The sequence below is a fragment of the Emydura macquarii genome, unplaced genomic scaffold (assembly GCF_026122565.2).
Source record: "Emydura macquarii macquarii isolate MOO-44397 ecotype Brisbane River unplaced genomic scaffold, CSIRO-AGI_Emac_v2 contig_2473, whole genome shotgun sequence".
Classification (NCBI taxonomy): Eukaryota; Metazoa; Chordata; order Testudines; family Chelidae; genus Emydura; species Emydura macquarii.
Genome location: NW_027132610.1, coordinates 29,578,780 through 29,603,112, shown reverse-complemented (window position 1 = coordinate 29,603,112; position 24,333 = coordinate 29,578,780). Strand labels below are relative to the sequence as shown.

The 24,333-nt window shown below is 36.3% G+C and overlaps 1 protein-coding gene across 3 annotated transcripts in view; it reads right to left on the bottom strand.

The window, feature by feature from the left end:
• The window catches only part of TDRD3 (tudor domain containing 3), a 208,888-nt gene that overhangs the window by 5,539 nt on the left and 179,016 nt on the right, over positions 1 to 24,333 (bottom strand). For all 3 annotated transcript variants that reach the window (XM_067563207.1, XM_067563208.1, XM_067563209.1), the window contains one exon: positions 8,692 to 8,829. In XM_067563207.1, the coding sequence (XP_067419308.1) occupies positions 8,710 to 8,829 (120 nt within the window). In that variant the 3' untranslated portion in view covers positions 8,692 to 8,709. The remainder of the gene's footprint in view (positions 1 to 8,691; positions 8,830 to 24,333) is intronic.

Sequence of the window (24,333 nt, the reverse complement as noted above, 5' to 3'; positions counted from 1 at the left end):
ATTATCTTTCCAGGTATTGAAGTTAAGATGACCGATCTGTAATTTTCCAGGTTGTCCTTATTCCTCTTTTTATAGATTGGCATTATGTTTGCCATTTTCCAGTCCTCTGGAATCTCTCCCATCTTCCATGACCTTTGGAAGATAATCACTAATGGCTCACATACATCCTTCTGTTGCTTCTCCTGTTATCTATTACTTCACTTTTTCCTAATTACAGAATCCACTTAGAGAACAAAAATCTGTAAATATAATTTTGCCTTAAAATACTTATGCTTTCCTTTTGTGTAAAAATGGAATAAACTTTTTAAATGAACTATAATAAAGCTTTTACCCTTTGTAATTATTTTCTATGTTTGGTATTGGAAGTTTCCCAAATGAAATCTTAAAGTTGATAATAAAGATAAAAGTTGGTCATCATCAGATTTAAATATTTATATTAATATAAAATATGTACACAAATCCACAAACAATTGTATAGTTTTCACATTTATACATAGTTTATTTTTAGTCATAATTTCTGAGATTTCACAGTATGATAGGCAAGGAAAGCAACTCATTTAATTTATTGATCTAGTGCCACTGAAGGTTCATATTAAGTCAGTGTGCAAAAGATATAGTCTCTCAGTGAATTGCAATTGCAATGAATATTGGATATGTATAACCCGATTATGTTTTATATTTGAACGGCATAAATACACGTACATTAAGATTGAGCTGCATTTGGACTGATAACATTAGCAAATTTCTAAGATGCCACTGGCCACATATTACATTTGACCAATAATCCCAAGTGAGGAAGAGACTGGATGTCTCTTTTCTGAGCAATTTTTGAAATAAACAGCTTCTGTGCAGAATGGAGGGAGAGGAAATATCTAATTTCTTCAGCTAAGGAATAATATTTTAAATAGTGAGGAAGAAGTATAATTATATTTTAAAACATATTATTGGGACTGTCTCTTAAAAGAAGATAAAACACCTACTGAGAAATTGTATTCAGCTTCATAAGGCACCTTTTTTTAAGAACAATCCTCTTGATTTTCTTTTAAAATAGATTATATATCAATTTTCTCTGCAGCATGTAATTACTAACTATAAATAGATTATGTTTAAGTTTGTTTTGTTGTGTGTATATTTTTCCACCTAAATATAGCCACTTAATTTAGAGAGATTCTGCAAAAAACAAAATCATGTTTGACATTTTAGAAAAATGTTAACAAGATAGTTTTTTCCATACTAGATCAGACCAGCAGGTCCAGCTAATCCTGTCTTCTATCTCTGTCATTGGCCTATACTTGAAGCTTCAAAGGAAGGTGCAAGAAACCTTGTAGTGAACAATTACAGAATAATCTACCCATTGGGGAAGTTTATTCCTAACATCCATCAGTAAGTGATTTGCTTATGTTTTAAAATACAAGGGTTACCATCCATAAAAAAAAATCCTATATTTTTACCCATCAAGTAACTGAGAATGTTTTCATTATCCATACAAATCCCTAATCCTTTTTTGAATCCCATTAAATTATAGGGATTAGATCCTGGCCCCACTGAAGTCAATGGGAAAACTCCAGGATTTCACTCTTGGCCTCAATTTATCTCATGGCAATGTGTTCTTTTTAGTAGATTAAAATTTGTTGCCTTTCATTTTAATTCAATATCCCTTTGTTCTTGCAATATGAGGAAGGGTAAGAAGGAGCAGTCCAATTTACCTATCACTCAAGTCTCTTCTTTTTCATCTCTTCACTAAGTTAAACAATTCCAAATCTTTTCAAACGCTCTCTTATGGAAGACTTTCCATGCCTCTAAACATTGCTATCCCCTATCTGTGGGCTTCTACTACTCTTTCTCTTTTATGAAATAAAAGTGACCACAGATGAACCCGGTATATCAAGACAGTTTGTACCATCAATTCATATAATGAAAATACAATATTTTCATTATCATTTCCTATTTTGTTAGCTTTTTCGATAGCTACGACACTTTGAGCAGGGTTTTTATAAAGTTGACCACAATGATGTTCAAGTCTTTTTTTTTTCCTGAGTAGCTACAATTAATTTAGAATCCAGCTTTAAATATACTCCAAGAGGTTCAGAAATACATAAAGGTATGTTTGTTTGTATTTTTAATTATCTGTGAATTTTCTGGTGTTGGTGACTCACTCACATTTTCTCAGTTAACATACTGGGATATCACAATGGAGTCTCTAAAGAACAGGATGACCATAATTAGCCCAGTTATCATCTGGGCACAAGTCCTGAATAAATTTTATATATCCAGTTGCCAGAACTAAAGGGATAATTCCCAAGAAAGTAGGGTATTTTAGCATATGATCAGACAAAGAAAATCTTTAGCTTTACACCTTAGAAACACTAGTGTTGTTCACTGCAGAGTTAGCCTGGGCTAAGCCAGCGTGGGTGGAACATCCCCACTTCAAAGCCTACCCATGCCAGACCCATGTGGCTGCATCCACATTAGCGCTGTATCAGCCTATGCCCTGGGCTGGATTTCTAGCAGGATATCCCATGCAGTGTATTCAATCGAACCACTCTATAAATGGGAGAACATGTCCCCTCACTGAGATTCCATCTGCTCAATACCTCCTGCTGCCAGCTCCACAGAGTTATCGTCAGAGAACTGTTGGTTTAGGGTATATTCTCTGAATTTTGGGTCTGACTGATATCATACACACAGCTTTACCAGAAGCCTGGTGTCAGCTTTTGACCAACTGGCAGAATGGGAGAAAGATTTCTTGGACGGCATCCCTGTTCAAATGGTATAAAAATGCAGCAGAAATGGAACAAGCAAACATGGGATTAAAATGCAAGGCAGAAGATGGGAAGAGTTAGATGAGAAGCACAGCCCAGGTGGAATTGTGGGATACAACTGAAGAACTAACATCACCCAGGCTTAATTAGCCTGCATTCTCACTGCAAAGTAGGCAGATTTTTCAGCCCAGGATGAAGTGAAACAGAAGCTGAAGCCTAACCCTTCAGCTATGGCTGCTAACCTAGCTTAAAGCACCCTCAAACCCAGGTTAGAGGTTTTTCTGTGTGGATGGAAGATGGTTTGGGTCAACACCCAAGTTACAGTCCAGGCAAAGTCTATAGTGAAAACACTCTAGAAGATAGACCTTGCAATGGAATTTAGAGCAATATACTCAGAGCCACGTAAAGGAGAAAGAGGACAGCAGAAACCAATCACAAATTAAAGTACTTGCTTAGTAAAAATAAACATACAAGAAAATAAGAGGCAAGAGAAAAAGATGCTCACCAAACATGATGCGACTTAATGCAGCTCACATCACTCATAATAGACTTTTGATCAACACTTAAAGAATGAAGGATTTACAAAATCCACAAGTAAGAAAAAAGCTAACAAGCAGGGCATGCTTGATAACTCAGCTGTTAATAGTCACCATATTGTTGTTTTAATTTATTAACATCATGCTTTTTGGGGGTCTAAGAGAAAGTACGGTTTTTGCCTTTTTAATTTGTTAGCATAGATGTCAGTTATATTTTCTGAGGCTGAATCATCTCAGTTTTAAAATAATGAATTAACTATAGCTGCAAAGAGATCTTTGCTAAAGATTCTGATCACAGTGAAGATTTTTATGCGATATGTTTTGTGTTGGAGTCAGGTAGCCTTTCACCTGACAATCCCATGTTGGGCTCACTGACTAGACGCTAATGCTGGAGTTTAGATTCTCTTTGCTGGGCTCAGTGAGTCAATAAAAAAAGAAAAATTACTTGGCTGTGTACATTGTTCATGGACGGACTGGAGTGTGGGAGTCTTGGACAAAGGAAGACAACACTGATTTTAGTAGGAATTTCACCCACATATCTGAGGGGAAACTTTGGGCCACTGGATATGGAATAGAAGGAGTAGGCATCTGGACAGGAAAAAACAACAGGAGCAGTTCCTACTGCTACTGAGTAGAAGGGGATCCAGAAGATGGCTGGTTGGCCAATATGGGACACTTATCAGTACTAATATTTAAAACATAATTTTTATAAATTATGGGGAAATTTTCAAAACAATTTTTGTTTACTTTTTTGTCTTTGTCTGTATAAAAGAGTTATTCTATTCCTCAAACCAAAATCCACAAGAGAAAAAACCCATTCTATCCACTGAACTGTCATAAGAATATGTGAATGACCATAATGAATCAGACCAATGATCCATCTAGCCCAGTCTTCCAACAGTAGCCAGTGCCAGATGCTTCAGAGGCAGTGAACAGAACAGGGCAATTTATCAAGTAATACATATCTTCTCATCAAGTCCCAGCTTCTAGCAGTTGGAGGTTTAGGGACACCCAAAAGAGGAGATTGTATCACTGTCCATCTTGGCTAACAGCCATTGATGGACCTATCCTCCATGAACTTACCTAATTCTTTTTTGAACCCTGTTATACTTTTTGCTTTCACAACATCCCATAGCAATTAATTCCACAGGCTGACTCTGTGTTGTGTGAAGAAGTATTTCCTTGTGTTTGTTTTAAACTTGCTGCCTACTAATTTCATGGGGTGACCCCTGATTTGTGTGTTATGTGAATGGGTGAATAACACTTCCTTTCACTTTCTCCATGCCATTCCTGATTTTATAGACTTTTATCATATCTCCCTACTCATCGCTTTTTTAAGCTGAACAGTCCCAGTCTTTTTAATATCTTCTCATATGGAAGCTGCTCCATATCTCTAATCATTTTTGTTCCCCTCTGTACTTTTTCTAATTCTAATATATCTCTTCTGAGACAGGATGACCAGAACTGCACACTGTATTCCAGGTGTGAGCATACGATGGATTTATATAGTGACATTATGATATTTTATGTCTTATTTATCCTTTTTCTAATGGTTCCTAACGTTCTGTAAGCTTTTTTGACTACAGCTACACATTGCATGGACGTTTTTAGAAAACTATCCACCATGACTCAAAGATCTCCTTCTTGAGTGGTGACAGCTAATTTGGACCCCATCATTTTCTAGGTATAGTTGAGATTACATTTTCCACTGTGCATAACTTTGCATATATCCACATTGAATTATAACTGCTATTTTTGCCTAGTTACTCAGGAGATCACTTTGTAACTCTTTGAAGTCTGCTTTGGACTTAACTATCTTGAGTAATTTTGTATTGTTTGCAAACTTTGCCACCTCATAGTATACCCTTTTTCCAGATCATTTATGAATATGTTGAAAAGCATTGGTTCCGGTACAAATCCTTCGGGACCCCGCTATTTACCTCTCTACATTGTGTAAACGGACCATTTATTCCTGACCCTTGTTTTCTATCTTTTAACTAGTAACTGATCCATGAGAGGACCTTTCCTCTTATCCCATAACTTTATTTTGCTCAAGAGCCTTTGGTGAGGGACCTTGTCAAAGGCTTTCTGAAAATCTAAATACACTTAGATCTAAGTACACTTGCAAAAGCTGTGTTAGTCTTCTCCAACATATCAGGCTCACCTGTGTGTCTGATAATTCTGTTCTTTACTATAGTTTCAACCAATTTGCCTGGTACCGAAGTTAGGCTTACTGGCCTATAATTGCCAGGATTGCTTCTAGAGCCTTTTTAAAAAATTGGGATAACATTAGCTAACCACCACCAACAGCCTTATTTACCTTGAGTGCTTCTTTAGCACCTCAATCATCCAGTGGTCCGACTGATTGTTTGGCAGGCTTCCTGATCATGATGTACTTTTTTTTCCTGTTAGTTTTTGTGTCTTTTGCTAGTTGCTATTCTAATTCTTTTTTGGCCTCCTTAATTATACTTTTACGCCCTACTTGCCAGAGTTTATACTCTTTTTTATTTTCCTCAGTAGGATTTGATTTCCAATTATTAAAAGATGTCTTTTTGCCTCTAACTGTGTCTTTTAGTTTATTGTTTAGGCATGGTGGCATTTTTTTTAAAACTTTTTTGTGCTTTTAATATATATATATATATATATATATATAGATAGAGAGAGAGAGAGAGAGAGAGAGAGAGAGAGTTTGTGTGTCTATAACAGTGTTTTTAAAAATTTCCATGCAGCTTGCAAGTATTTCATTTCTGTTTAATTAACCTCTTCATTTTGTGTAGTTCCACTTTTTCAAGTTAAATTCTACTGTGGTGGGTTTCTTTGGTATTTTTCTCCCTAAAAAGATGTTAAATTTAATTACATTATGGTTGCTATTACTGAGCAGTTCAGCTATACTCACCTCTTGGACCAGATCCTGCTGCTCAGGACTAAATCAAGGATTACCTCTCCCTTTGTTGCTTCCAGACCTGGCCACTCCAAGAAGCAGTCATTAATGGTGTCTGGAAATTTTATTTCTGCATCCCTTACTGAGGTGATATTTTCCCACTAAGCATGAAGATAGTTGAAATCACCCATTATTGCTGGTTGTTTTTTAAAAAAATTATTTTGTAGCCACTCTAATCCTCCTAAGCATTTCACGATCACCATTCTGGTCAGGTGGTCTGTACTGTATTTCTACTGCTATACTCTCTATTATTCAAGCATGGAATTTATATCCATAGAGATTCTATTGTACTGTTAGATTCATTTAAGATTTTTACCATATTGGACAGTATGTTTTCTTTCACATATGTTTTGCAACTACCACAACCTACTCTGTCATTCCTCTCTATTTTGTATCCTGGTATTACCTGTGTCCAAATGATTATCATCATTCCACCAAGTTTCCGCGGTGCCCATTATATCATTTAATACTAGGCATTCAAGTTCACCATCTTAGTATTACACTTCTTGCATTTGTAGCACTTATAAAATTTGTCAATATTTAGCTGTCTGCCTTTATGTGACGTAATTGAATGGGACTGTTTTTTGTCTGTTTCTCTTCAATTCCTACCTGTATGTTAGCAGTTTCTATCCTCTCCTCTTTACTAGGATATAAAATATGCCCATTAATAAACCCTCCCCTAAGGGATGTGTCTGTTTGAACCATGTGCTCTTCCACACCTGTCAGCTTTCCCACCACCCTCAGTTTAAAAACTTCTCTACGATTTTTTTAAATTTTGCATGCCAGGAATCTGATTCCATTTTGGTTTAGGTGGAGCCCATCCTTCCTGTATAGGCTCCCCTTTCCCAAAAGGTTTCCCAGTTCCTAATAAACCTAAATCCCTTCTCCAAATACCATTGTCTCATCCACTCATTGAGACTCTGAAGTTGTGCCTGTCTAAGTGGCCCTGTGTGTGGAACTGGAAGCATTTCAGATAATGCTACCATGGAGGTCCTGGACTTCAATCTCTTTCTTAGACTTCCTAGACCTTTCTCCTACCTTTCCCTATGTCACTAGTACTTACATATGCCATAGACACCAGCTACTCCCCAGCACTGCACGTAAGTCTATCTAGATGTCTTGAGAGGTGTACACCTTTGCACCCAGCAGGCAAATCACCATGCAGTTCTCCCGGTCATCACAAACTCAACTATTTATATTTCTAATAATTGAATTCCACCCTCTTAGTATTACCTGTGTCTTCCAATAACTGGGGTTCCCTCCCTGGAGGGGTATTCTGAGTGAGAGAGAATACCATGACATCTGCAAGGAGGGTCCCAACTACAGGATTGTTTCAATTTGCTCCAGCTTTATGTTCTCCTTCCCCAAGACTTTCATTCTCCTCAACAGCACAGAGGCTGTCAGACTGGGGGCGGGACTGCTCTACTGTGTCCCAGAAATCTCATCTATGTACCCCTCTGTCTCCTTTAGCATCTCCAGTTCAGCCACTCTGGTCTCAAGAGCCCATACTTGGCTCTGAGAGCTATGAGTTGCTTGCACTGAAGGCACACATAGGCCACCTGCCCACAGGGTAATCATACATACTGCATTCGGTGCAATACATTGCTGTCAGTATTTAGGTACACCTAATCAAAACATTTAGGAACAAAAACACTAGATATATTTTTCATCTGTCTCTGTTCTGTCTACAGAATTGCATGCTATGTACGCATAATTCACAACCGAAAAGATATTAACTCTTTATAGTTAAGGGAAAAAACAACTCAATCAAAGCAAAATAGGTTAAAAAAATGTTTTGTAAAAGCTTTTTCCTTTCCTGATTGCAAAGGGTTGATTCTGGAAAAAACAAATATTAACAGTAAAACTTTATTTTAAAGATTATATATTAGGTTCTTTTATTACCACCTTGACAAAATATTTTTAAAAGAAAATGTACTATAATTATTAAAACAAGTATTTTACAAAAACATTAAAACACTCTAGTACATGCATTAAGCTGTAATAACAGTCCTTTCTAAGTGCGGGTTTTTAGCTTATGCCTCATAATACTTCTGAAAAATACCATTATTACAATATAAAGCAGGCCATGTCATGTGTTATTGCTTACTTATTTTAATAAGACTTTTTATAAGAAACACCCATATTTTTTCCTTTAAAACTTTAACTTGTACTTTAAATTGTAAATTTGGGCCTAGTATCTTATAATAGAAATTACTGTAATTTATTGTATTTTTTCAACCTGCCCAACGTTGACAATTCAACTCAGAAGGCCCCAAGGCAATCATGTAATTCACAAAGCTTCAGAAATAATTCCACAAAGTTGGTTTTTTGTTTTTTTTTAACTGTGGTAATTTTGAACAAGTCATATGATAACACTGGATGTTTTGCCACACTGGATATACTTTTGTTGAAACTGAAACCCATAAATAAAATGTCACTACAACATATTTACCTTTTATTTTTCCTATTATCAATTTCTAGCCCTTGGCGGTTGATAGAACTGTTGGGTTGGTCGTGTGGACCGTCTTGGCTGACCATCACCTCCTCTGCGGAACTCTAGAGTTTGTTCATAAGCATCTTCGTCTTCCTCCTGCAGGTAAACAGCATTGTTTTAAATGTAGAGAGTAAATGAATCAATTATATATTAATAGAAACTGCTGCTTCTATGCTGATAATCACTGAGGAAACTACCACTGACATGGAAACTGCCATACTGGATCACTCTTTCAAATATTTTCAAAACTAGGAAATCAAATAGCAAAAATGTGACAAGTCTCGAAACTGGATCTCAGAAACAGCAGGAAAAGGTATGAAAGACTTGAAGAAGAGACATACATGCATAAAGTACAAATTCTTTTCCAAAAATCATCCTAGCAACAAAATCAAGAAGCAAGATAATTTTGGCAAAAATCAGTGAAAGCTGAAGAAACTGGCCCTTGAAAGATTAGACATAGACAGAAAGTAGCAAAGAGAAATTCAACATGAAACAATGCAAGCAAAGAAATCTGGGGAGAAATACTGAAGCAACAGTGGACAGCAAATTAGAAATGAATTTGCAATGTGCTGTGGTAATAAAAATTGCCTCTGTATATTCAAGAGGCATTAAGTAATAGCATAGAGAAGTAATTACACACCTAGAATATTGTATTCTGTCCTGAGCACCAAAAAACAAGAAAGATATTGACAAATTACAGGGAGTTCACCGAAGAGCAACACAAATAATTAGGGGGTGGAGAGATTGATTTATGAAGGTAGATTAAAAGAGCTAAATATGTAGCTTCTCTAAGAATATTTTCAGGGGCAAAATGTTAGCTGTCTATAATAGCTAAAGGGTGTATACATTAAGGATGGGGAAGAATTATTTCAAGTGGCACAAGAGGTAATAATCAGGAGAAATGGGATGACAAAGAGAAAATTGAGGTTTATTATAAGGAAAAAAGTCCTGACCATGAGACCATGGAGAATAATGAAGAAGACAGGTCCCTGATTAAGGGTGATCTGGATTGCTTGGAAAACTGGGTGCAAGCAAACAATATGCGGCTTAATACAGCTAAATGTACATGTATACATTTAGGAACAAAGAATGTAAAGCCATACTTACAGGAGGGGGGACTCGCTCCTGTTAAGTAGTGCCTCTGAAAAAGATTTGGGGGTCATCATGGATAATCAGTAGAACATGAACTCTCAGTGTGATACTGTGGCCAAAAGAGCTAATCCAATCCTGGTATGCATAAATAGAGGAATCTCGAGTAGGAGTAGAGAGGTTATTTTCTCTCTATATTTGGCACTAATGTGACCACTGCTGGAATAGTGTGTCCAGTTCTGGTGTCCGCAATTCAAGAAGGATTTTGAAAAATGGGAGAGGGTTCAGAGAAGAGCCATGAAAATGAAAGGGTTAAAAAACATGCCTTATAGTGAAAGAGCTCAATCTATTTAACGTAACAAAGAGAAGTTTAAGGGGTGACTTGATTATAGTCTGTAAGTATCTACATGGGGAACAAGTATTTAATAATCGTCTCTTCAATCTACCAGAGAAAGGTATAATGTGATCCAACGGCTGGAACATAAAGCTAGACAAATTCAGACTGGAAATAAGTATATTTTTAACCGTCAAGGTAATTTAACCATTGGAACAATTTACCAAAGGTCATGGTGGATACTCCATCACTGAGAATAGTTAAATCAAGATTGGATGTTCTTCTAAAAGATGTGCTCGGGACATTATTTTGGGGAAGTTCTCTAGCCTGTGTTATACAGGAGGTCAGATTAGGTTATCACAATGGTCCCTACCAGACCTTGGAATCTATGACTGTTAAATAGTCTCTAGCACAAAGTGGTGGAAGCTCAATTTCTTGGGATATTAAAACTATCCTGGATGAAGCACTAATAAGCATACTGTAGAAAATAATCTTGCTCTGGGGACTGGCAAAATGACCAAGATAGGTTGCATTAATTTCTGATTTGATGCCTCAAAGAGAAATCCCCTGCTCAAACACAGCACATTCAGTTCAAGAAAGGAGTTATTTTTGTACTAGGAGTTTATCAGACAGCGGGATAGTGGGACTGTGAAAAGTTGAAAAAGGGGACACTTTTGGTTGATGCAATCCTTAATCCTATGTTATCCATCACAGAACACAAACTAGAGGAGACTAATGCATAACTTTATAGTGCAAAAGGCTAATAAAGGGCTATAGGGAAATGTTAGGAATAGGTGTATTAAGAAAGCCACTTGAAAAAGAGAGTCCTGCACGGTGAGTAAATCACTTTTGTTTCGCTCTTGCTGGGTGTTTTCCTCATCATGCATAGGAACATAAACCAGTACAAAAAAGAGGACAAGGGAGAAAACTAGGATAAAAAGAAGAAGAACGAGCACCTTTAATTCTGTCAAATACTATAATTGAGGAGGTTTCTTAAAAGTTCAGTTAAGAAGCCACAAGTTTTTAGAACTGACATGGTATCAAGCTTTTCCTCTCCTACAATACACTGTACAGTTAAGAGTTAAGTGAAAAACAGCGAAGTGTTCCATTACAAAACAGAGAGAGAACAAGAGAGATGTCTTTTGTTTATCAAAGGACAAATCTATTCCATTTATCCAGGAAATTAATTTGCAATCTCTTTTCTAACCAGACAATGATTTGGAAGTTGTTTTAGAAATGCATATTATTTTCAAAGATTTTTCCTTTTTAGCTGTCCAGCTGCTCAGATGAAGGTCCCCTTTTTATAAACTAGGTTCTTGGACATAGCTAAGTTTCCTGGAGCACAAATGGATTGATTGCCCTATGAAGGGAGGGGGCAGCCTAAAATTGCTATTCAAGAGAAGATAGCAGAATTTCCTGTATGGACATAGAAGAGATATGTCGATTTTTTTTTGTTTTTAAACATCTTATGGATTCACCATATCCAAAGGCAGAGAACAAATGGGTTCTGGAATAAAAGTTCATTCAAATCAATATATTGCAGATTGCACCTAATACCACTTTCTTCATAACATGAAATAACATTAGCAACATTAATTTCTCACAAACTAATAGTGAGAAAAGAAGTAAAAAGAATGTGAAGTAGAAGGGGGAAGAAGGGTGATTAATCTGTCTTTCATACAAAGTATCTCAAAATGTTTTGCAATAGTGTATTAGGAATGTATAACTTTTCACATTAATTATAGAAGAACAGAAGGACAAATGTAGGAATATGTAGAAAGACGCAAAAGGGCAGTTATTTTTATCATCTGGACACCTGTTCCTACTTAATCTGAAGGATAAACGAACTACTGAAGTGAGCAAAATTACTTGAGTTAACACGAACACTGTCTTGACTAAAAGATAGCTTTCACTCCTTAAGAGTTTAGGCTACCAGTTATTGCACAACCTTTTGTGCCTTAGTCAAAAATGTTCAGACTTCAGGTTGGGAACTGAGGATTTGGATATTTCACCTTTTGTTATCTGTAAGATTTTTAGCCTTTCCTTGAAGTTGTATCTATATTTCAATAGTTTATCTCTGAAAGGGTTCTGGGCAATTATTTAGTCCCTCAAATAATCTTTGGCAACAGAACAAAAGTGGTTGATAGCTCTTAGTACATGAGACAGAGTGGGAAAAATAGTTTCACTTCCATAGAAGTTGGTCAGTGTTTATGAAGGTACATCAATTCTGTGATATAATTCTGTTTTGAAATTTTTTAGTTCTTTAACAGTTGCTTTATATTGGTTTTGTGGTTAAGTCTGAGGATCAGGAGTCAGAAAATTGGGGTTCTACTCCTGGCTCTGACACCAACTTCCTTTTTGAATTCTGACCAGTCACTTAATCTCTTTGTGCCTCAATTTCCTTATTAGCAAAATGGGGATAAAATACTTGCCTACTTCAAAGGGGTCTTGCAAGGCTCAGTTAACTGATGTTAGTAAAGAACTTTGAATATGAATAGAAGATGCTATGGAAAAATAAAGGATTGTCTCTGAAGTACCTCCCTTTAGGTCTTTCTTACTCATTCTGAGGAAAGTGCAATAAAGTTAAGGGCTCGATTGTGGCTTTTCAACACTGCAGAATTGAGTTTGAAGAAGAGGAAGCTCTTAGAATCACCCAGGAGCACAATGCCTCCTGGAGCATAAGGTAAGCATGTATTGAGGCATCATTTGACGACTATAGAATGAACTCCTCCTACATGGGGTCAACTCTGAAGGATTTGGGGTACTATTGCCCCAGTCCACTATGGGGAATCTAGAACCACTGGCAGCATTAGATCCTCTTATTCCTTGCAGTCCCTGAGTTTAAAGGATGTAACTGTTCCTGTCCCCAAACCATGCTGCATCTCCTTCCTCTACCCTTTAAAAAGTTTCTATGTCAAAACACAGTTCAAATAAACATGGCCCCTGAACAATATCCTCATGAGTTTCTTTTCATGTCAAGTGCACCTTTTTTTAATTTATTTTTTGTTAGTGACAAATTAAAACTTCCATAGTAGATATTAACTGGACAGCAGTTGAGTGGGACAATGGAAAACAACGTAATGGATGAAGAGTCTCTTTCAAGAATACAGTTCACTTAACATCTGTTATCAAATATGTTTGACAAAACAAATGTGTTGATGGCCTATGCAATGAAATCCTTTTCAGCTATCCACCTACAAGGTTGCCTTCTGTCAATCATTTTAGGTAACTATTGTATTGTAAAAAGCTTACCAAAAAAGTTGAGTGGGAGGGGGAAAAACACCTTTCACAAATCACAGAACTCTGCGCTATTTACCAATCTATGTATTATTGCCATTAGATTCATGTTCTTGAAAACAAACAAGTATCAGGGTTGGTTACTCTAAATTTGCAGATAAAACAACCGCAGTTAACAATGACATTTCACCACCTAATTAATACACTTTCATTTCTGCAACACTGAGTTTTATAAAATACAGTTTCTTTCCATAGCAAAGAAAATACTATAAGATTTACAATATAATATAAACTGACATAAAGTAAGTCTTAGGACCTCAATCATGAAATCCTACTTTGTATCACAATCAGACTTTTAATATTCTCAGTGTGAAATTATTTAAACTTTGAGATGCTGAAATCTTTAATAGGAAAGCATCCTAATTTTTTCATCATTGTCAATTTTCAGTTTTTGTTAATGTTTCCCTCTTTCTTTCTAAGTTAGGGAATCTGCAGAACTGAAAGCAAAAAGTTTGTATACATTTATTTACTTGCCAAGAGAGTGAAGATAGATGCAATCTAAGATTTCCCTGCCAAAGTCTTCAACCCCAAAATAAAAAGACTACCCTTCTTAAGAGTGAAGAATTAGCCTGGTCTGTAGGTTAAATGTAGGTTTCTCTGGAATAGACTGACTAAACTGTACAGTATTGTGGCTGAAGATTTAGCAATGTGTAGTGTTTTTCAAAAGAGTGTACTGAATCAGCCATCTCATTTTCTTTTTAACAGCCTAAGTCAGGCTTGAAGCTATTCAGTAGTTGCCTAAACCATGAAAAACACTACACATTATTTCACAGGATTGATACTCTTTCCTCAAGAAAGACCGAGAAACTAAATAATTTAAAGAATGAATTACCTTTCACTCGAAATGAATGGGGTCTCGTTGTAAGGATGACAAGCACTTCAGAGTAAAGGTCACTGATAAGATACAACAGGAGAGTTTTCAGAATATCTGGCTTGTACAAAACCTCTGTTCCTAATGCTGTGGTCCTTGGAACCTCAGAAAAACAACTGATCAGCCCAAATTAAAACTAAAAATTGAGTAAGGCAAATTTTATTTTAGTGACATTCCTTTATAAATATAGTGAAGAGCTAAAAGTGCACACAATCCAATTCAGTTTGCTTTGGTACAATATAGTCTATAGTGAAACATAAAAAAAAAATTCCTTTTCTTTGCAGCCTTGGGCGAAACAAAAGGAGGCTTTGTAACAAATGATAATGACAGAGGGACAGTCTACTAAACACTCCATCCGACTCGTCCCTCTTCTTTCCCTGTATGCAGCTGCATCCCTTCCTGACCACTCTCCTCTCTCTGACTAAGGGCTAGTCTTATAGCAGCACAGCTGTACCAAAACATAATAAAACAGTTGACACAATAAAACCACCTAAACGAGCAGCGGGTAGCTATGTCGACAGGAGACCATCTCCCACCAACATAGTGCTGTTCACACAAGCACTTATGCTGGCAAAACTTATGTCACTCAGAGGTGTGTTTTTTCACACCTCTGAGCAACAATAGTATTGCTGGCATAAATGCTAGTATAGACAAGGCCAAATACCTGGCTCTCTCTTTTCCTCTGTTCACAATACCCCACTCTCATCAGTCTTGTCCCTTGTTAGCTGCCTGCCTTCTCACCTTCACCTCCTTGTTTGATCTCAAATGCTAAATCAACTTTGTCACTCACCAAAATGGACACTTGACCTTATCTTCATTATGTACTTGTACTACTTCTCTGATTTCTACATTCCCGCTCTGCCACCAGCACTTCATCTCCTGGACCACTGCCCGCCCCTTCCTCCTTCCATGGCTAACTTTCCATTTATGTCTAGGACTTCTCTGCCTCTCTAACTCTTCAATCTGTTGTGGCATTTGCTATCAAATTCTTCCATTCCTATTGGTCTTCCCTCTTCCAGCTCTAAGTCCATCTTTTGTGTCAGGAACCCTAGCTCATTTCCAAGATCCACTTCCTTGTTCCTTTTGCTGAACACCTCTGGAGACCTTCTCAAGACCACATAACTTTGCTGTCCTTCAGTTATGCCACATATGCCTCGACTAACAGCACTGTTTCTTCAGTCTCACTGAGTCATGTTCACAATGGATTATTTACTAACTTTGACTCCCTCCAAGATCCTGCCAGCCCCCACCTCCTTTTCTGTACAAGATCTTGCCACCTTTTACAAACATCTACATGATCCTCTGTGATCTATCACTTCCTCCAGAACTCTCTCTCCTCTTTCTCCAGTCACAAACACAGAGATTTCTCATTTGCTCTCTGTCCCAAATACTTATAGTAAAATTGTATATATTTGACTGTCTCCATCTCCACATATCTTTGTATGTTGGTTGTCTCCCTATATTGTAAGCTCTTTGGGACAAGGATCACGTCTACCTGTTTGCAAAACACCTAGGGCAATCCTAGTCAGAACCTCAGTCTCTATGGTAACAAATATTAATAATATTAATGAATACATAAAGGAAAATTACATAAGGCTGAAGTAGTTAGAAAGCAATCAGTTTAATGCACAAACAAAAACTGCTACTGTACAGTTATTTGAAATCAGTGTGGGACAGGGAGAATGGAGCATACTAGAATTCTTTAACTATTGCAATAGTTCATTTATTTGAAAAAAAAAGTCAAAATAAATCATACAGTATTTGCACTAGCATAATGAGAATTTCCTACAGTACATCCAGACTTAGCTCCTTAGCAAAGAGCTCTTTATCTCTAAACGCCTATCTCAAAGGTCTGATGTATTGCATGAAGTATCATGCATGAAACACTACAATCTAAATTATACCCCAAAAAGATCCACAAACTCATAGGGTAGAGGAAGGGAAGAAAACTAAATTACACTTCAATTCATGTAAGTATTATAATGATCAGTTCTGCAGGAGCTCAACTAGACTGCCATGTACCATAATTTTTTTCCATCTCTATATTATCTAGGAGACATACCTTCAGTCCTCTTCTAAAGCCCTATCAATCAGATTTTTTTTGCAGAACACTGAAAGATGATGATATATTATTTCATTTTACTCTGAAGCTTTGTTTAGAAGATCATTTAATTAAGAATTAAGGGATTGCACAATAGTTACTTTGTGAAAAACGAAGTTATACAGTGATGAGTGTAATTTGTGTCTGGGATTAGAAAAAATATAAAACCATCACCAAAATAACTATGTATTGCAATATGTTTGTTTTTCTTACAAGATTAACTAAAAGGATAGGAAGAGGAAAGGGGTGGTAATAGTGAAAACTAACATTAGTGTAACTGTAAAATTGAAAACATTTTCAAATTAGAAGATTAATTTGCATAAAAGGCAAATTAGGCATAAAGCAAAATATCTATAATTATACCTAAAAACGCACCCTGATTTGTATGATTAACCCCAGTTTGAATATCCTTCCAATAAATCACATAAACTACCTTTCAAAATATAACAAACTTCACACAAAGAAATCCATTTGAGACAACATATGAAAAGTCAACTGTAACAGCATGTTAATGAAATAATGTCACGGTAGTCTTAATTCCTGACTAGCACATGATTTGTAATTTAATGAATGCAATGACATCAGTTTGTTGTGTTGATGAGGGTTTGGAGCAGTGCAAATGCCATGGATCATGCACATAAGCCTTGACCATAACACAGCCTGCATACATGTGGAAATGACATTTAAATCTATGGGGGTTCCACACACAGAAACGTTGCAGGATTAAATCCATAAAAAGCAAGAAGTTCACATCTCTGCCCTTGCACACCTCTCAGTCTGTGTTACCACCTTATATCACCCTGCCTGTTTCACATTGCCCACTACATTTGCAACAGGTAAGAGTTGCCTATGTAAATGAATGTTTTCATTCTCTCTCTCTTTATCTTGAAAACAAAAAACAACATATTCAATGGTACAGTAAGAATTTCTTTACTGTGTAAATCATAAAAAACCTTCTCCTGTAATTATTTCAGTACTGTGGCTTCAGTCATTAAACTTTGGATTCTGGTTCCCATACTCAAAACCTGTATGCACCTATATAATGTAAGCCTTCAGTTTCCTAAAACAGTTTTTCTAGAAGATAGTTAGAAAGTCAAAGAGGATCCTAACCGGTTTCATCTACCTGTTTACTTTTGGGCACAATATCTATAGCACATTTATTTCTGCCTTTGTATTAAACTATTTAAGTTTGACTTGGAAGTCCTAGACAGATTAAGATTGCTTAACCCACCTCTCCCGGCCAACTACATTATAAAAACAAGGAATTTTAAAAAGTCTTCTCTTTGGGAAGTCCACATAGATTCCTACCAACTCAGTTTCAAAAAACCCTGGGATGCTTAAAATTCCTTCAAGACCAAGACCGTGCATTTCTAATGGATCGAGGTTTTCCTTCTCTTCCTATGCTTCCTGCTATCTTTTGTACAAAATGGCAGCTTCACTGCATTAAAATAGGATAGATTGTAATAAACCCATTGGATTTAAATACTATAGTCCACCCACCAGCCTCAGTCCAATTATCTAAGAGGTCAGTGTTGAAACACTAGGCAAGGTTTGGGTGTTTAAAAATAAAAGAAAGAAAAAGATACAAAATTTGAAGATCTGTTGTAAGCTTTTACATTAAGTTTTAGGTTTTGCTATGTTTTAAGGACTTTTAATAAACGTTCTGGGTATTCTACAGACATGTTTTCCTGCCACTCTTTTTGTTGGGTTCTTCCCATGATATACTGAAGCTTAGCTTGAACACTATGAAAGAAATTTTTTTTCCAGAGTAGAGTGGTAAAATGAGGACTTGATTTAACCCTCTTTGAATTCCCTTAGGAAGAAACAGGAGTTCTTCAGATTCTACCTGATATCCTCAGGGATCCTTTTTCTGGCCCCTTAAAACACGAACATTTTGCACAGCCAGCCAATAGTATCCCTTTTATGATCTATTTGGTTATATAATGTAGTAATCTTTATATTTTATGCTGAGAGGTAGATTGAAAATCCAGTTAACATGTTCACTTGAGGCTAACAAATATACATAATATACTGAAACTTTACTTAGGTGCACTGATCTGCATCAAGATGTTTACCTTTCCGTATATACATTTGTTTGCATCCCAGAAAGGGTGCAATTTATTTTTCCAGTTATGATTTAAAAAACATTGTGGTCTTGCACCTTGCTTGGGAAATGTGATTGTTTTATACATGGAAGCAGACTTAATTCAAGAGCCTTTTCCAGGGAAGGTTTATATTAAGGTTGCTAGGAGTACAGGCATGGAGAAACTGCAGTTTTAAGGTGTCTATATTCACCTGGAGTGAAATACTCGCCCCAGTGGCCCCATTAAATCAATAAGGCCAGGAATTCACTCCCAATGCTTAACTGCTTTTGTTTTAGGATGTGCAGATATTAATTTTTATCTTCATTCCATGATCATCTTCCACGGTGGGTGAGGCTGGAAATAACAACAGATGTGTTAGCAAAACCGGATAATATTTGTTTCTAACCGCTTCAATAAAAAAAGGATGAGAACAAATCTCCCTCAGCATGCTGGAGAGTTTTGTGTACTTGGAAGCAACTGCTGGATCCTGACTGATAAACAGCTGCATTTGAATCTGAAACTTATCCACTCATCTGTCATGCTGTTTGGCACAGTTCCCAGAAGATATTGCACTCCTAACTCCTCCTGGTCTTGTCAAGCGCAGCCCCTCCCAGGTCTCAGGCCTCTAGCCAAAACTTGGCTCTGGGTAGAACCACTCAATTGTCCCACTCTCAGACCAGGCCCTAGGCTGCAATCCCCTGGGACTGGCCATTTTTATCTCATCAGGTCTGATTTATGTCCACTACCTACAATTCTATTCCCTTCACTAGGAGCAATGACAATGGTAATCAGCAATCAAACAGCTTCCTTAAAGTAAAAATATAATTTATTTAGAACAAAACTGTTACAGACAAAAAGAGATCTTAAAACAATAAAACCGATTGTACACATAAGGTTTACCAATCCCAAGGCCTGGAAAGGTAGACTTCCTTAGACTGCCTTTGTACAGGGGCATTTGAGCAACCAGCCACGTGTTCAAGCCACTGCCAATTATTGGGATGAACTAACAACTATTCTGCTTGCTGCTTTAAGCCATTTTCAGGCCTTTGCAGGCACTTAGCATAACTAGCCAAAATGGAGTGTGGGGCGGAGGGGGGGGAAGGAGGATAGACAGTGAACATGTGAAGTGAACCTGGGTTTTTGTGTTCTCTCTCTCTGAATATGCTGAAGGAGATATCTGTGAAAAACAGGAAGTCTGGATATATTTTAGAATTGTCGGTATGGGGAAATCTAGCTTTCAGACTAATAGCTAAAAACTGCTCATTTAACAATTTTTTTTTAGTGACACGTCTCTTTAACTCCTGCTTCTGCCCATAATTGATTTGTTTGGTTAGCTATGTAACGTTCTTTTGATTGACATGTCTCTGTAACTTTGGGGGTATAAAAGGGAGGTAGCAAGTTGGGAGGTTGATTGCTTCATGGACACGTTCGGAAAGATCTCAAGGTGCAGACGAAGGACTGGCCATCCAGAAATCTGTGACTGATTCACCCGAAGACTGCCTCAGACTTGTGGGGTAACTATCAAGTTTTGGGGTACTCTGGTTTATTTCCTGTTACTGACTCGGAGAGACTAAAAATTACTGGGTCGAGAAACCTTGGGTAACACCTTCACAAAGTCTCTCTCACCATGTTAGCCAGTCTCCAGAGAGAGTACAACCCCTTCTTTTATCCAGAAGGCTTTTTAACTCTTTAGTGTCTTTTGATCTCTATACTTCCAGTCTAGCAAAACAGCCATGTCTCTTTGGCCTAGAGCATGATAGTATGCCACTGTCTTTTAATTACCCCCCAAAGTTTGCTGGAATATTGCTTATCTGGGACCACTGTGTTGCCTTCCTTTTTATTCTTCCCACAACCCTCTATTAAGTTAAAGTCATTCGGGAAATTTTAATAGCCCATCATAGTTATATAGTAACTTTATCTCACTGACCAGACCACTTAGAGTATTCATACCATTATTATATATCAGTATTAATAGATTATTACATAGCAATTTCATGTCTGTCATACCATTATTAACTGAAAGAGGCTAACCTGAGCCATTATGAAAAACAGAACCACATTTTACTTTCCTGTGGTATTTAGTCTTAATATGGAAAGAAAGAGACTGTGATCTCTAACTGAGGATGGAAAAAAAGAAATACACTAAAAAGTCCATCAAATTTTCCCTTTTTAAATCTACAAAGTATCTATCCACCAATATAAAATTTGAAGTGCAACACAAGTATTCCATAGTTATATCCTCTGTCTCCCCCATAACATTTGGAATACTGAGGTGCCCTCAACTATGCACATGACCAGCAAGATGTCAACATGTTGAAGAAAAATCAGAGACAAGCAAAAAAAAAAAAAAAAGATTAGGTGTTGACTCAGGCAGTAATATTTGAACTATGCAGAAAGAGGCGCTAATCAACAGCAAAAAGCTGATTCAGGACAGCCCTTAGCATGTCTTCAATGGAACATACTTAAGATCTTTCCTGAACTGGAACCAAAGAGAGTTAAAACTATCTGCAAGTATCTGAAAGGTGTGAATACCAAAGAAAGAGATAACTTATTTAGGCTGATCTATACAGGGGCATATTATGGTGTTACTGTACTTAACTGATCAAAGGAAAATATAGGCTGGATATAATGAAAATACCGACATCTATCTTAGACTGTAAAGTGATAGCAGGGGAAACTGTAGCACTCAAGATTTAGCACTTAAAATCATATGTAGGAAAAATTCTGCTTTGATAAGCACATGGATTACTGGACTCCTCTAAATTCCACTCTCTCACTCTAAAAAAAAAAAACACCAAACCAACATCAAAACCAAAACAAAAAAGTGAGTTTTTCCTTTTTAAAGGATTTAACCTTGTACATCTATTAGTGATTTGGGGATTTAAAAATTATATATACACACACACACACATATATATACACACACATACACACATATATATATATTGCAATCGAAGAGTATTCTATCTCAGCTAATAATAAGCTATTTCCCTCCTCAGTGTCTGCTTTGATTTCTCTTTTTTCTGATGATCCAAATCTGTCAGCTTTAAACTTGCTGAGTAGCACTTGAATGTGTGAACACTCCCACTGTTTTCTATGTGATTATTCATAGAGTAAGGTACTATTATTCATCATAAGTAAATGTCAGCATTAGGCCTTAAATTACTAAGTACCTTAAACAGATGATTTTATTTATGTTCTCTTTCAGGAACTCATTACTATCAGATGTACTCATAATTAGTTTTTCTAAGATATTATGTAATTCACACACACACACACACACACACACACACACACACACACACACACACACACAATATCTAGACAGCAAGATGAGCAAATCTGACTAATCTCACTCTAATTTTGACAGTAAAATCTTGAATCATTTGTTGAATCTTTTCAGCTTTAGCATCATCCTAACTATAATAAAATGATTTGATATACACACAGTATTCTAAATGTAGTCTTACTAATAATATGGGATACTGGTGACAGGCAGAAACTGCACATTTACAGGTATTATGAGAATTACAGTGAGATTTACTACAAAATCTATTTTATTTAATGGGATAAAATGGAATTAACATATGATATTGTAATATTTACTGAGAAACCTCTTGAGACTTTGAATAGTAACTACGCAATTATTGTGTCAGCACAGTATATACAGCCAGAATAATTCCTGTCCATTTATACTCCATGTCTACACATGACCCTGAAACAATCTTTATCTCTTATACTGCTGCTCAACATTATGCAAATATTTTAATGTGCTATCTAACTATCACTAAGTCCTATTTCCATTCTCTACAATGCAGCGTCTCTTTTACATAGGCTATGGCTTCGGTTCCCAGCTTCTCTGCTGTCTGAATTTAGAAATTCATCAGCTACTGCAAGCCTATAAAACCACACTCCCAATTCATTTAATCCTTTAAAAATCTTTATTCCTTTTTTTAAAATTGGTGCTTTTATCTTGTGTTTCTGCAACAGATATTTGCATTTTCAAAAAGAATGCCTTCTGTAACAAAATTTCTGCACAAAAGTAAATAAGTGATTCTAATACAGAAACTTCAGTAGGGCACCCCAATGTACCTTAAGCAGTTTTATTTTCCAATGAAACCTTCCTATTTCCTCCCCTAAGCAAATTTCAACTGTTCTTCTTCATTCTGTTCTTCAACCAGACTTTATAAAGGCACTGTACACTAGATAGCCGATGTATTACAAAGTATTAAATGCTCAGGTGAAATCTACATATATAATATCTTCTATTTCACATTCAGTAATGATTTCAAAGACATTTTCTTTACAAGTGAAATTGAACAGTCCTTTGTTCCATCCTTAAATATAGCAACTAAATTATTTGTACAAGACCTGTTCCACTACTTGTATCCACAGTCAAATGATTTTACATTTTCCTTGCTGACTTCTATTAAATTCTGTGATGTATTTCCATTGGGCATGGCATGCTGTTAAGTTTTTAACAGTCCTCATAGCTTTATTAGTTTTAGTATTTACTAATAATCAAAAGAAATGCTTCTTTACATATTAAATTTGGATTCTAAATTGACAATGATTTCTTCAGTAATATTGAAAATTTTGGAAACACAGGCATCTACAAATTGAAACCATTTATATTCCCACCACACAGATAATTCAAATGAGAAAATTATTACATTGTGCCACTGATAAAAGAAGTCTTGAAGACAGCTGCCATTTTAAAAACATTCTGTTGGACTAGCATTGTCCTGGATAAGCTAGCTCTTTTCTGGGAAAAATAGCTATCTAATATCCAAATGACAGGAAATGAATAATTCCTTGTGAAAATCAAGGAATGAAAGGAAAAGGCATGGACAAGAGGGAGGACGATCTCTATGAGGCCTGAATTTAATAAAAAGTACGCAACAACAAGAGACATAGCATTAATCATCAGCTCGTCTTGACATTTAGTTGCTTTTCATTGCAGTTTTGAAAACAGGTCATTCATTTATTTCCTGAATACGAGGCAATGCAATAGATCTTACAATTAAGTTCCTTTAAAGTTAGGGTCACATAAACCTGGAGTCCAATTCTCCCACAGTAACTCCACTAGAATTGCTATTCTCCTGCCGTGGAGAATAGGTCCACTTGAAGACAACACAGGGCCTTTCACATTTGAAACTATAATTACTGCCAATGGCACATAAGACAATAAAAATCTTATTGTGATCTATGCAAACATTTCCTGATGCAATTGTCATAATATTCTCAAAGACAGAAAAATCCTATTTTTGAGCAACCTCTGAGATATTATTTTAGCTCCTTCATAAACCTATTATGAAACCATTGGGTTACTGTGCTTGGTTAACAGAAAAGTAACTATCTGCTATCACAAAAAGAAATTTTTTTATACTAAGCATTAAAAAAGTAATACAGTGGTAACGCTAATATTTACAGCCTAGTATTTTATAGCATCTTAAAGGAAAAGCTGGTACACTACGGTCAAATATCTTACGGAAACTTTTTAATTAATTAAGGCAGGAGAGTAGAACTTTCCTCAAATCACCACGAAAAGAATCACTGATTGGAACCCGAGACATGCATACTATATGTGTCTCAAAATATATGTAACCATTTCTTTCCCATGGAAAAATCCCAGAGACTTCTGTTTGGTTTCTTAAATCACATGTCCGAGGGCACACAATCCAGCAAGTGGAAATAAAGATGAGAGTTATGGAACAGTATTCCAAAATTGGCTCAGTAGTTGACATAGTAAAATATCTAAATTTTTAAATGATTGAGGTTAAAAAAAAAAAAAAAAGAAAGATTTAAAAAAAAAAAAATTTAA